Below are 14,911 nucleotides of genomic sequence, written 5' to 3'. Positions count from 1 at the left end.
TGATTGACTGTGGAACTACTGTCTGGTTGCTGTCTTGGCTTCACCACTGCATGTGAATCACCATCTTGCCAACAACGTCTTCAAGTGGTTTTCGGGCGCACAACTTCAATGGTCATTAGCGCCCTGACTACTCTAAGAATGCACCGCGAGGCACAAGTTGACAACAACAACTAAAAGGGAAAACACAATAAAAGACAGACTGACAGGCATAGGATTAAAAAACATCATCAAATGTCCTTAGCGAGGTTTGTCAAATTGATAAAACAAAGAACACGAGCAGCTGCTCGTGGGTCATCCGCTAAAATGGCATCTAAAGTAGTAGGCAGGTTAAGATCGAGGCGCAGTGTTTTAAGATCGGGACAGGACATTAAAATGTGACTAACCGTCAGCAAGTGCCCACATGGGCAGAACGGCGCCGGCGCAGCCGTCAGCAGATGGCGATGGCTGAACCGGCAGTGTCCAATTCTTAACCTTGCTAAAACGACCTCCTCCCGCCGAGAAGGGCGTGAGGAGGACGTCCAAGCCACGGGAAGAGGTTTTAAGGCCCGAAGCTTGTTGTCGGTAAGTGCAGCCCAATCGGCATGCCACAGCGACACAACGCGCCGACAAATGACCCTGCTAAAATCGGACGAAGGGACACAACAAGAAGCTGTCCGAGGCTGGAGGACCGCAGCCTTGGCCGCGGCATCTGCAGCTTCGTTCCCAGGGATACCGACATGGCCAGGAACCCACATAAAGCTAACCGGCGTACCGACGTCCACCAGCTGCTGAAGAGAGCGTTGGATCCGGTGTACGAAAGGGTGAACCGGGTACGGATCACTGAGGCTCTGGATGGCGCTCAGGAAATCTGAGCAGATGACATAAGCAGAATGTCGGTGGCGGCAGATGTACAGAACAGCCTGGTAGAGGGCAAAGAGCTCAGCTGTGAAGACCGAACAATGGCCATGGAGCCGGTATTGGAAACTTTGTGCCCCGACAATAAAGGAACACCCGACCCCGTCATTGGTCTTAGAGCCATCTGTATAAATGAAAGTCATGTTGGTGAACTTCGAACGAAGTTCCAAAAAACGGGAGTGGTACACCGAACCGGGGGTGACCTCTTTTGGGAGCGACCTGAGCCTGGAGCCAAGGTGACGTGCGGCTCTCGCCCACTCGAAAGGTTGCAGGGAGTGAAAAATGAAGGTGTTGAAGGAGGCGACGAAAGCGAACTCCAGGGGGTAGCAAGGCAGAGACATACAACCCGTATTGAAGGTCAAGAGAGTCATCAAAAAAGGAACGATAAGAAGGATGGTCGGGCATTGACAGTAGCCGACAGGCATACCGACAAAGCAGTATATCGCGCCGGTAGGTGAGTGGCAATTCGCCAGCGTCAGCATGAAGACTCTCTACGGGACTGGTATAAAATGCTCCGATCGCAAGTCGTAAACCCCGATGTTGTATGGAGTTGAGGCGGCGTAAGATGGATGGCCGTGCAGAGGAGTATACGAAGCTCCCATAATCCAGCTTGGAGCGGACGATCGACCGATATAGACGAAGTAGGACGGTTCGATCCGCTCCCCACGACATACCACTGAGAACACGGAGGACATTTAAAGAACGGGTACAACGGGCGGCCAAATATGACACATGTGGAGACCAGCTAAGTTTCCTGTCAAAGGTAAGGCCTAAAAATTTGATTGTCTCCACGAGTGGGAGAGCAACGGGACCGAGTCGTAAGGACGGTGGGAGAAACTCTTTGTAGCGCCAGAAGTTAATACAGACCGTCTTCTCGGCAGAAAAACGGAAGCCATTGGCGACACTCCAGGAGTAAAGACGGTCAAGAGAACGCTGAAGACAGCGCTCCAGGACACGTGGACACTGCGCGCTGCAATAGATGGTAAAATCGTCCACGAAAAGGGAGCCTGATACATCAGCTGGGAGGCAATCCATTATTGGATTGATCGCGATGGCGAAGAGAGCGACGCTCAAAACTGAGCCCTGTGGCACCCCATTCTCCTGGCGAAAGGTGTCGGACAGGACAGAACCCACACGTACCCGAAACTGTCTATCCATTAAAAAGGAACGAATAAAAAGAGGGAGGCGACCGCGAAAGCCCCACGTATGCATGGTGCGGAGAATGCCCGCCCTCCAACAGGTGTCGTAAGCCTTCTCCAAATCAAAGAACACAGCCGCGGTCGGGCGCTTCCGCAAGAAGTTATTCATGATGAAGGTCGACAAGGTAACCAGATGGTCGACAGCAGAGCGGCGCCTTCGAAATCCACATTGTACATTGGTAAGTAGGCGTCGAGACTCGAGCAGCCAAACCAATCGAGAGTTAACCATTCGCTCCATCACTTTACAGACACAGCTGGTAAGCGAGATAGGTCGATAACTGGAAGGCAAGTGCTTGTCCTTCCCCGGCTTAGGAATCGGGACAACAATAGACTCGCGCCAGCATGCGGGAACATGTCCCTCAATCCAGATGCGATTGTAAGTACGAAGAAGAAAACCTTTACCCGCAGGAGAAAGGTTCTTCAGCATCTGGATATGAATAGAATCAGGCCCTGGAGCGGAGGACCGTGATCGGCCAAGTGCGTTTTCCAGTTCCCGCATGGTGAATGGGGCATTATAACCTTCACGATTCGAGGAGCGGAAGTTAGGTGGCCTAGCCTCCTCTGCCTGTTTGCGGGGGAGGAAGGCAGGGTGGTAATGAGCGGAGCTCGAAACCTCGGCGAAAAAGCGGCCGAAGGCATTGGAGACAGCCTCAGGGGCCACAAGGACTTCATTCGCGACCTTCAAGCCAGAAACTGGGGAGTGGACCTTAGTGCCAGATAGCCGGCGCAGGCTACCCCAGACAACAGAAGAAGGAGTAGAACTGTTGAAGGTGCTGGTGAAAGCAGCCCAGCTGGCTTTCTTGCTTTCTTTAATAATACGACGACACTGAGCACGTAATCGTTTATAATTAATACAATTCGCCACTGTAGGGTGGCGTTTAAAGGTGCGTAAAGCACGTCGACGAGCACGTAAAGCGTCCCTACATGCTGCGGTCCACCAGGGGACCGGTACGCGACGTGGAGAAGAAGTAGGGTGAGGGATGGAATATTCAGCAGCAGCGAGAATGACTTCCGTGAGGTGTGCGACCTGACGATCGCAGCTTGTGAAGGTTTGATCCTGAAAGGTCGCCCTGGAAGAGAAGAGCCCCCAGTCTGCCTTGGAGATGGTCCAACGAGAGGAGCACGGAGAGGGAGTATGCTGCAGGAGATGGATAACACACGGGAAGTGGTCGCTCGAATATGCATCAGCAAGTGCATACCACTCAAACCGGCGTGCAAGTTGGGGAGTACATATAGAGAGGTCTAAATGGGAATAGGTATGAGATGTGTCCGAAAGAAAAGTAGGGGCGCCAGTATTGAGGCAGACAAGATTGAGCTGGTTAAAAAGGTCTGCTAACAAGAAGCCCCTCGGGCAGGATGCTGGAGAGCCCCAAAGAGGATGGTGGGCATTGAAGTCTCCAGTTAACAAAAATGGTGCAGGTAGCTGAGCAATAAGTTGCGTCATGTCTGCCCTGGTAACGGCAGATGACGATGGAGCGTAAACGGTACAAAAGGAAAACGTAAAAGTGGGGAGAGTAATGCGGATGGCAACTGCCTGCAGGCCGGTGTGCAACGTGATGGGATCGTAGTAAATATCATCCCGGACCAGCAACATAACCCCTCCATGAGCTGGGATACCTACCACAGGGGGTAGGTCAAAACGCACAGAGGTGTAGTGTGCCAAGGCAATTTGATCGCATGGGCGTAGCTTCGTTTCCTGGAGGGCTACGACGAGCGGACGATGCGAGCGGAGCAGCAACTTCAAGTCCTCTCGGTTGGAGCGAATGCTGCGAATATTCCAGTTAATAAGTGCCATCGTAAGAAAAGGAAGAGGAGAGAAGGGGTCACCTCGAAGGCCGCTTAGGGCCTGGCTTCGAGCGAGCACTGCCGCCGCTAGCAGGAGGCAGACAGTCATCGTCCATGGGGTCTATAGGGTCATCGGCCATCTCAGGAGGATGGCCGGGAGGGGGAGCTTCCTCCGCCGGTGAACGGCCAGATGTTCGGCTACCAGCGGTGCGGCCAGGCGAAACGGATGACGGCCTGGGGCGGCAACCGCTGGGTGGCGCAGGAGAAGAAAGGCGCCGCGGCGGAGAAGGAGAACTGTGCTTCCTATGCGCCTTTTTAGAAGGACGTTTGGTGGAAGTACCGGTCGAAGGCTGGGAGGTCGAGGGACGGAGGAAGTCTGCACGGGATGGTTCCTTCTTGAAGGCCCGTGCATCTGACTTCGGGGTCTTCGACTGAGCAGAAGCTGAGGAAGTGGCTGGTGTCTGTGGGGTGATGGGAGGAAGAGGAGACGTCGACCGCGCGATCTTAGCACTGGCCGAACGGACGACCGTGGTGCTGAAGGTCAGATCGCATGTCTGGGTTGCTACCTCCCGGGTAGTCCGAGGAGAGGCGAGGACAGTGCTGTATTTCCCCGCTGGGAGCAGCGTGGGCTTCCTACTAGCCAATAGCTTGCGAGCAGCCGAAGTGGACACTTTCTCTTTGACTCGAATTTCCTGGATACAGCGTTCTTCCTTATAGACAGGACAGTCGCGGGAGGATGCGGCATGGTCACCCTGACAGTTCACACAACGAGGAGACGGAGGTGGACAGTCACCCTCATGGGCATCCCTGCCACAAGTGACACATTTAGCCGCATTGGAACAAGACTGTCGAGTGTGATTGAAACGCTGACACTGGTAGCAGCGCGTAGGTGTCGGGACATAGGGGCGAACAGAAATAACCTCGTAGCCCGCCTTGATGCGCGATGGCAGCTTAACACTATCGAAGGTTAAGAAAAGTGTCCGGGTCGGTACAAGGTCATTGTTGACCTTTTTCATGACCCTATGGACAGCCGTCACGCCCTGCTCAGCGAGGAAAGATTGAATCTCCTCGTCAGTCAAGCCGTCGAGGGATCTAGTATAGACCACACCACGAGACGAATTCAAAGTTCGGTGAGCCTCCACCCGGACAGGGAAAGTGTAAAGGAGTGTGGCCCGAAGCAGTTTTTGTGCCTGAAAGGCGCTCTCAGTTTCGAGTAATAGGGTACCGTTACGCAATCTGGTACAAGATTTGACAGATCCAGCTATGGCATCGACGCCCTTCTGGATAACGAAAGGGTTGACAGAGGAAAAATCCTTTCCTTCCTCAGATCGAGAAACGACGAGGAACTGTGGGGCAGGCGGTAGTATTTTTGTCACTGTTGGCTGGTCACGTTTCCGTTTGTGGGTCGAAGTCGAAAGCGATGGAGTAGAATCCATTGCGGAGGAATCCCCCATGATTGCCAGCGTCTCCGATGGCGCGCTCCTTCCTTGTGGGGACCCTCTCAGAGGGCACTCCCGCCTTAGGTGAATGTTTACACCTCAGGTCACACCTCCCGAGAAACAGACGGAGGGACCAATCGGCATGGTCAGAAGGTATCAGCTCAGGCAATCACCCCTCCCCGGGCCTGGCCTTTACCAGGGGGTACGCGCGTGCCTTACATGTCTACCCAGGGCGGGGACTTACGCGTTACCCCGTCACCGGCTACGCGTGCGAACGCGTGGGTCGGCCTTCAGACACGCACAGGGAGGAAGGAAGAAGAGGAAAAAGAAGAGAGAGGGAGAAAGAGGACAGACTGTCTCAAACGCCGAGGCGGAGACCAGAGAAGGCAAGGAGAAGAAGGCAATGAGAAAGCAAGGAGAAGGAGGCAAGGAGAAGGCAAGGAGAAGAAGGCAATGAGAAGGCAAGGAGAAAAAGGGAACGAGAAGGCAAGGAGAAGTCAAGGGAAAAGTAAGGAAGACAGTGAAGTGGAGAAGAGCAAAGAAAGGAACCAACAAAAGGAATGAAGAAACGAGAAGTGAAAAACCAAAAAGACCACGGTTATAGGTCGTGAAACCGTCCGTCTCCGGACGCAGGCGCTAACTACCCCCGTGAGGGGGATGGTCTCCTTTTAGTCGCCTCTTACGACAGGCAGGAATACCTCGGGCCTATTCTAATCCCCGGACCTGCAGGGGGGTTCAATGGACTGAAAACACGAGTATCAACCAAGAGAAAGGTCTGGACTGTATGGTGGGTCATCCAGACACTCTCAGTGAAATGACTGGTGCTTGTCAAAGATTCTGATTACCACATGTGGCCTCTTACTGTCGTGAAGAGTAGCCAAGTTGTCAGTATCAAGAATCCCTCAGTGCTTCTTCCCAATGGCAGCCACTGTGTGGAACAGTAACTGTCAGAATCAGTTGTTGCACCTAGTTGCATGAAATCCAGCAGGTGAAGTCCACTGTGATCCTAGGAGACCATTAACATCACTTTTCCAAAAGACTGCATTGAATTTTTTTGCATTTTTTTTTTGTATTTTTTTGTTGTTGCAAGTAACCTGTATGTATGTGCACCGTGCTCTGCTGGTTCAATTCCAGCATGACATGCAGTTTCCACATTTCCTCATCAGTCACAATGGGGTCCAGGAAACTGTCAACCTGCGATGTTTCAGTGAAACAATGATTTTCTTGCCTTTCATCGTATCATCTAACTGCTTCGACACCCACAGACATGAAACCTTCCTGTACCCAGAGGACCTCTGAATGATGATGTAAACGCACACACACATGAAATGTTAAGCTCTCAAGAAATATCCTCGAGGTGCACATGTCTATTCGCTTTGACCACTGCATCCACGCAGGAAATGTCAGTCAGTGACAAACACGGTCTCCTTAAACGCTCATTGTTGCGTAAGTCTTCACAGCCTTCTGCGAACTCACACCGCCTCCACTTCACACTTTTCGAAGCCACACACAGTTCCCCATATGTGGACTGTATTCCCTTGTATATTTTGATTGGTGTGAACATGTAAAACACAACTGCCATCTTCAACAACTGACAGTAGCGCCTTGCTGCGGAGAGCCACCAGAAGATAAGGCCAGATTGGTCCGAGAAACGTTCACCACTGAGAATAAATTGTTGACTTCACACTTACGGTGGTGATTTGGCGAAAAAAATAGGGGCAAAGTCTTTCTGACCTGCCCTTGTACAAAGAAGGGCAGCATAAATTTGTCTGACTTGTGAGACAGCATCAATCCTCAATTGGCAGAGGCTTTAAGATAAGACACTAAGTGAACTTAGAAAGCCTACTTAGAGAAAGTTTTAAAAGCGAGTATCGAGTGAGGAACACGGACTGTACGACAACTCATATGTACTGCTCACACGGAGACTACGAAGAGAAGCTAAGACTCACTACAGTGCATTTCAGCAGGCTTTCTTCCTGTGCTCCATATGTAAATGTAAAGGAAGAAACTAATATGTGGTACAGTAGAAAGTATCTACTGTCATGCACTTCAAAATGGTATGCAGAGAAGCAATAGTGTTGTACTTCACTCTCCTAATAGCACCCTTCTGATTATTCACCACCAGGAAATTCAAGTATTGGATTAGTGCACACCTGTAAGCTCTTGCAAAAGATGACACCATCAAGAGTTTGAGAATGCATCCATGCTGTGTGTACAGTTCTTGTGCAGAGGTTTCTGTTGTCTGCTGCATATATGTACAATTTAGCATTACTGATACTCATACTTTTTGTGGCAGCACACACTTCAAGTACATGAAACTCCCCTGAGATGCTCTCTTCCTCTGATCTCTTACCAAAAAACATCTTAACAGTTAAAGAGCAACTTTGCACCACTCAAAATTATTTACTGAATAATGTTATGATCATTTTTTTCAAAAATAGAAGTTAACCATTCTGCTTTATTACAATTCATTGGAAGTGGCAAGCACACACAAACCCCATGGATTCAATGACATACTGGCCTACACCGGTGGAATGCCAAGCCACACATTCCCACTTCCTAGGGGCTCTACAACTGAGGCTGAAGCCGACAAGTACAGGCACTTAAACAACTGAACACAAGCGTGCTTAAATATCTTTTTAATCCCAAGTGAGTCATCTGACTGCATGCATGAAGAGTTTCTGGGCGATAATTTCTTGCACTGTTTGCAGAGGTACTCACCTGAGTGCCATCCTCTGCATTCTGAGCACGTGGGGGCGATCCACTCTTTCGACGGATCCCCCGGTGGATTGTCCATTTCTGCAAAATCACAAGGTAAGGCCAACTGCCTCAAAGAACAAGGGAACGACAACAGTATGGAATACTTGTTCAACTGCCTAGCCGTGACAGTGATAAATGTAGTACAAGAAACACACAATCAATTATAAATTTAGAACCTACACTGCAATACACCTGTACTTACCCATGGAACAAATTTATGCTTGTAACACCTCAGCACACCTATGTAGGATCAACTTCCACTAACACTTTATGCTTGTAACACCTCAGCACACCTATGTAGGATCAACTTCCACTAACACTATTTCCTAATTTTGTGATCTATATTTAGTATGCTCAGTATTGCAGTTCTTATCCCAACCATCCAAATTCTCACGTCTTAAATACCTAAAAATTGTATGACGCACTTCAGACAAAGAATCTCACCCCCACTTTGACTGTTCTCCAATTTCACTTTTGACTGTTTCCATTCTGGGATTTTTCACACCAATCGAGTGCTTCATCTGGTTTTCTGCCCACTCCAGGCATACTTAATACTGCTAATCTGGGAGTATAGTGCCAGTAGCCGTGTGAATGTGCGAAAAATGAAAAACTGAATTACAAACCCATAACTGAACATCAAAGAAATTACTTTCAAACCTCCAGCAGCTTTGCAAGATTGGTTAAAGTTTCATGTATAAGACAGTAAACTTCTGCACAGTGAGTACAGAAGATGCAGTTTCATTGACAGCAAGTCTTCTAAGACAATTAGTATTATCCACCTACTTTTCTTATCTGTTGGAAATATTTCTACGATGGATATATGATTGTGAACCTTCTTCCTTTCCATGGCATGTTTACATCTGAGGAGATACTGTAAAGTTAATGAAACCACAAAGAAAACATATAAGTGTGTGTGTGTGTGTGTGTGTGTGTGTGTGTGTGTGTGTGTGTGTGTGTGAGAGAGAGAGAGAGAGAGAGAGAGAGAGAGAGAGAGAGAGAGAGCGCTATATACACTGAAGTGCCAAAGAAACTGGTATAGGCATGCGTATTCAAATACAGAGATATGTAAAGAAGCAGAATATGGCACTGCGGTCGGCAATGCCTACATAAGATGACAAGGGTCTAGTGCAGTCGTTAGATCAGTTACTGCTGCTACACTACCAGGTTGTCAAGATTAAAGTGGGTTTAAACGTGGTGTTACAGTCGGCGCACGAGCAATGGGAGACAGCCCCTCTGAGGTAGCGATGACGCGGGGATTTTCCCATACGACCATGTCACGAGTGTACCATGAATCCAGTAAAATGTCAAATCTCTGACACTGTTGTGCCCAGAAAAAGATCCTACAAGAACAGGACCAACAAGAACTGAACAGAATTGTTCAGCGTGACAGAAGTGCAACCCTTCTGCAAATTGCTGCAGATTTCAGTGCCAGGACATCAACAGGTGTAAGCATGCGAACCATTCAATGAAACAACATCAATATGGGCCTTTGGATCCAAAGGCCCAGTTGCATACCCTTGATGACTGCACGACACAAAGCTTTATACCTCACCTGGGCCCGTCAATGCCGACATTGTACTGTTGATGGCTGGAAACATGTTGCCTGGTCGGACGAGTCTAGTTTCAAATTGTGTCGAAGAGTTGGACGTGTATGAATATGGAGACAACCTTATGAATCCATGGACCCTGCATATAAGCTGTTGGAGGCTCTGTAATGGTGTGGGGCATGTGCAGTTGGAGTGATATGGGACCTCTGATACTTCTAGTTACGACTCTGACAGTTGACATGCATGTAAGCATCCTATCTTATCACCTGCAGCCATTCATGTCCATTGTGCATTCCAACAGACTTGGGCAATCCCAGCAGGACAACGTGACACCCCACATGTCCAGGATTGCTACGGAGTGGCTCCAGGAAAACTCTCCGAGTTTTAACACTTCTGCACGCCACCAAACTCCCAAGATATGAACATTATCAAGCATATCTGGGATTCCTTGCAATGTGCTATTCAGAAGAGATCTCCACCCCCTTGTACTCTTACAGATTTATGGACAGCCCTGCAGGATGCATGTGTCAGTTCCCTCCAGCACTACTTCAGACATTACTCGAATCCATGCCATGTTGTGTTGCGGCACTTCTGCGTGCTCGTGGGGGGCCCTACAAGATTTTAGGCAGGTGCACCTGTTTCTTTGGCTCTTCAGTGTAAATAATCTGCAAAGTTGTTGACACCAGCAGAACAGGTCATCACATGTAAAATAACATAACTAACCAAATTACAACATTAACAATTTAATGAGGAAGGGCACTTACAAAGTTACATTTTGATCAATGTAAATTGCTAGGGAGGATGATGTACATATGAGAAAGAGTGATGACCACAAATACTATACAACATAAATAGTATAATACACCAACGACATTGAGATTAAGATTCAACCAAATATCCACAGTTTTAACAGTACCCCTCGATACATTATTAAACACACAAGCTTGGCAGAAAGATGATAAAGCAAAGCAGTGTTGTGAGACATTTGAACAAAGGAGAAGTCATGACATTCAACACACACGGGTAATATATTAGGTTTAATAACAAATAAGTTTTCATGTAACAAATACTCTACTGTCAACATACGTGATAAAATCCATAAAAAGAGCATCATAAACAAATTACAGTTTAGGATCTCTAGCCAACAGAAACATACTGTAGATCCTTAACCAGCCATCAATCCTCCCACCCCCTCTCCACACCTAACAGAATGACTGAATATGAGTCCATTTCATCAAACAGCTACAACACTTTCAACAAAAGTTTGTTATGTTTTGATACTACACAGAGACATCTAACAGAAGTTATAAATACACCTTTTATGATACTAAGAGAAGTTCTAGAGAATGTAGATGAGGAATTTTGGTGGCCAAACCTCCATCTCTTGCACGAGATACTGGTGATCACAGGATAAGAGTCTCAATCAGTTGCAGTGCAGTTACTTATAAGTTTAGCGAAGCCTGTTGGAAAAACACATGAGGGGTGATGGGAACACAAGTGTGGTGGCAACAGTTGGTTGTAAGTAGCCAATCAGACAGTAGTAGGCAGACAAAGTGATTCACAGCGTTGGGTGAAAGCAAATCCTTTACAAATTTGCTTCCACCCAGCACTCTAATCACAGACTCAATTTACAAGAAAAAAGGGCAGGGCATTCTATAAACCATCACAAAAAATAAATTTGCTGCACATGACACACTGCCAACATGAAACTACAAAGACACGTTAGATATTCGCCCACTGAGTGTATTCTGAATACCTACTTCAACTGTTCAGCAAATGTAGCTGAGCTGAGTTGATCATAATAACACATTCATTGGCTTTAACAGCTTACAACCAATCTGAATCTATCAACCTAACCTGAATTTGAACCTTTGGTTGCGCTAGAAACGTGTGTGCATGTGTGTGAGGGAGGGAGGGAGGGAGGGGGGGAGAGAGAGGGGGAGGGGGGGAGAGAGAGGGGGAGAGAGAGGGGGGGGGAGAGAGGGGGGGGGGAGCTTCCCTTGAGAGATGATCTAACTTTACAGACTCTGCCAGGTAACAAATTGGAATGCTCTTACTGTTGGGTAGGGCGACTATGCCTGTATCTGACATTGTTAGAGTGAAGTTACACTTCAGTGCCTTTGGAGTGATACACTTACTCCATCAAGTGAACTAACCAACTATTGTAGTCGTTTCCACTACCATCTATAAATACTGTCACACCTGTGTTATTATTATTAAAAAAAAAAAAAAAAAAAAAAAAAAAAAAAAAAAAAAAATCAGATTTTCCCTACATTTTCTGATTAAAAATACAGTTTTCCCTGGTGAAAACACACTTTATTCATGTTAAGAGACAATGTATTTGCCCTCAGAGCTGAAAAATTTATCAATCCTTTGAATGGTAATGGTTTTAAAACCAGAGTAGAGCTTTCCAGCACTTTAGGAAATGAAACACAGCAAAAACTAATATAGTTTGGAAATACCACTGATGCGTGGTAACATATAAACCGTGTATTTTCGTGTAATAAAAGTATAAATACAAATTCCACCAAATACAGAATTGTATCTTCCAAAGCACTGAAATCGAGATTGCAATGTGCTTTTGTCAGCCAATCATAGCTTGCATGATGTGATCAAGCCAGCTAATGACAGCAGATATTCAGAGAATGGGGCACTTGATGTAGTCAGTCAACAGCAGCATCACTGTTAAGTAGCACAAACATACAATTAGGAAAAGTTTGTGGTTTAAATTAATATACATATGGCATAACTACACAAAAAGCTTTCACACATAATATTGCTCTTTTAGTGTATGTTACCCCTTAAGATATATCAAACACAATCGTCTCAGTAAAATTTAAATAATGGTATAAATGGCTGGTCTTCCTGCGATTTAAGAAATTCATTGCACATTCTCATACGTAACATAATTCACCTTGTGTAAAATGAAATTTACTTTGAAAGTAATGTTTCTCAAAACCCATTCACAATATTTTCCTGTGACCTGTGATGTCACACCCATCAAAAGCACTTTGCTGTGACAAAGTACTGCATAGTCTTCGTCATTAAGTCTGTCACATTTTGCTGCTTGGCAGATGCTTGCGTGTGCAGTGTGTTTTGCTGTAGTAAATGGCACATTTTCTTTGCAACTAAAGCTTTATTTTGGTGTTATTCACTCATTTATGTTTTATGGCTGCAGTATTATTCTGCAATACCAGGCTGATGCAAAATCATTTTTAGATTATCAGTTCTTACCAGAAAAAAATAAAAATAAAATAAAATAAAAAAACGTACAGGTTTTCCCCAGATGAAAAAGATTCCCGTATTCTTCAATTATTTTCTAGGGTGTATACACCCTGTAACCAGCAAGATGGCTGTATCTAGTTTAACCGGCATGTGAATTTTTTAAAATTTTCATGTGGACAATGAAAATTATTCTATTGTGACCTTCTTGACTTTTGTTTCATGCTGGAGTGTAATTGCAAGTGTAATAAATAACTGCCACCACAGAAGAGTGACTCATAAAAAGAAAAGTTTCAATTTTAGCACTTTTCTTACTTCCCACTACTTACACAGAACTAATGAACCGCCAGGACATGCCTCAGAGCAAAATCATTCTGATACACATTGCCATTGTGCTAGACTGTAGCCAGTGACCACTTAAAAGAGCATATTTCTAGAAACACAGCAAACTAATTTTTAGGCATGCAAACAAGAAAGAGCATAATTACTATTTTATAAACCAAGAACAAGCTGCCACATTTAAAAGTTTAGCTTTGGAATCATATGGATTTCTGTAAAAATAGTAGCAAGAAAGAAGACACATGGGACCAAGATTTAGCCACTCAGAACTGTGTTTTAAAATAGATGTGGGACAAGGTAGAAAGCTAGAGGAAGAAACAAATGGGACTTTTAAAACTGAATAGCTTGTTAGAAGCTCAAATGGCTCTTGCCACATATTTAATATTAAGTCCCCCCCCCCGAAACTATGCAATATCTAGGGATTAAACAGATTTTAGTTCAACAGAGGCATTTGAATATGCACCAGACTCAAACAGGCCCATGTGCAAGAAAACAATTTGTGAGAGCAGTCACTAGAATACCTGTTACTAAACTTAATATGCAAACAGGGGAATGTAGAGCTCAGACAGCACTGTCACCAAGTGGTTAGAAAATGTTCGATGTTACGTAACACATTTCTCTATTTTTCCAAGGAGAATGTCCCATTTAGTGCAGCAGTAATATGAGGCATGGCAGGGGAATCCCTTTGCCAGCTGTTGCTCTCTGACATACTGAAAACAACAAGCCGTTAGATGGACATACAATCACCAGTGCAGAAGCCAGGAGTTACCGACAGTGTCATTTGTGACAGGGGATGTCCTGGTACATTTTCTACTACTGCTCCACGGAACGTACCTTATCGTCAGAGTCTGAGTCAGTGTTGGAGCCCAACTCCGAGCCCCCCTCACTGCCCTCCTCTCGGTGTGCTGCCAGCTTGCGAGCCTGCCGATCCATGAGGCTGGTACGACTGCGAGTCTTCTTCCAGGAATAATAGTAGCGGACGAGGCTCGCAATTGTCTTGTCGGGCAACTGTAAGGAAAAGAATTACTTTGGAACATTGGCAGAATAAAGAAATACGATTCATCAGATCTGGTACCAAAAATATTGTGCAGGATGTGAAGAAGATAAAATGCTGTTACTGACTTGACACTTTGGCGACACAAACACTTGCTGCAGTTATGGCAAGAGGTCGTGTAAAACATTTACTAATGAAGAACTGTATGTTATGCTGTAGTGATTATTTTGCTCATCTACAGTACAGAAACTGCAATACCTCTCTTCACATCTGTACTAACACCCTGGAAACCAGTGTGAGATCAAAAGTACAAAATTTGAAGGAGCAACAAAGTTTTGAAAGAATAAAATAAATCTGCGGTAATAATCTTCCTTTAATCAGGATTTATCTTCGCAGAATTAAAATTCATTCTGCACCAACAATAAAATGGAAACCTTACTGCCTATGTGAAGTTTGGAAATTTGATCTGCATTTAGACAGATGAAGGGGGGGGGGGAAAGAGTCCTATTACTGACTAGGGTTTAGAGTTGTTGCACTGTATGTGTAAACTTACTGCCCACTTGGCATTTATTTTACCCATAATTTACCAACTGATAGCATTTGTTTTTTTTGTTCTATAGACAAGTGACACACAATTTTGTCATTTTAATCCGGGGACAAGAGAGAAAAAAAGCATGTTGCCATGCAGTACCTGCAGGCACTTGTTTAAAAAATTGTTGGATGTTGACGAAG

At 45.9% G+C, this 14,911-nt stretch overlaps 1 protein-coding gene across 2 annotated transcripts in view; it reads right to left on the bottom strand.

Annotated features, from left to right (window-relative positions):
* Positions 1-14,911, bottom strand: part of LOC126210242 (REST corepressor 3) — an 80,065-nt gene that overhangs the window by 39,435 nt on the left and 25,719 nt on the right. For both annotated transcript variants that reach the window (XM_049939429.1, XM_049939430.1), the window contains exons 5-6: positions 14,020-14,193; positions 8,039-8,116 (exon numbers count right to left, since the gene is read on the bottom strand). In XM_049939429.1, coding sequence (XP_049795386.1) covers positions 8,039-8,116; positions 14,020-14,193 — 252 coding nt within the window. The remainder of the gene's footprint in view (positions 1-8,038; positions 8,117-14,019; positions 14,194-14,911) is intronic.

This window comes from Schistocerca nitens, chromosome 10, assembly GCF_023898315.1.
Source record: "Schistocerca nitens isolate TAMUIC-IGC-003100 chromosome 10, iqSchNite1.1, whole genome shotgun sequence".
NCBI classification, from domain to species: Eukaryota; Metazoa; Arthropoda; class Insecta; order Orthoptera; family Acrididae; genus Schistocerca; species Schistocerca nitens.
The sequence above is the reverse complement of the archived record's forward strand: the minus strand, read 5'-3'. Positions and strand labels throughout refer to the sequence as shown.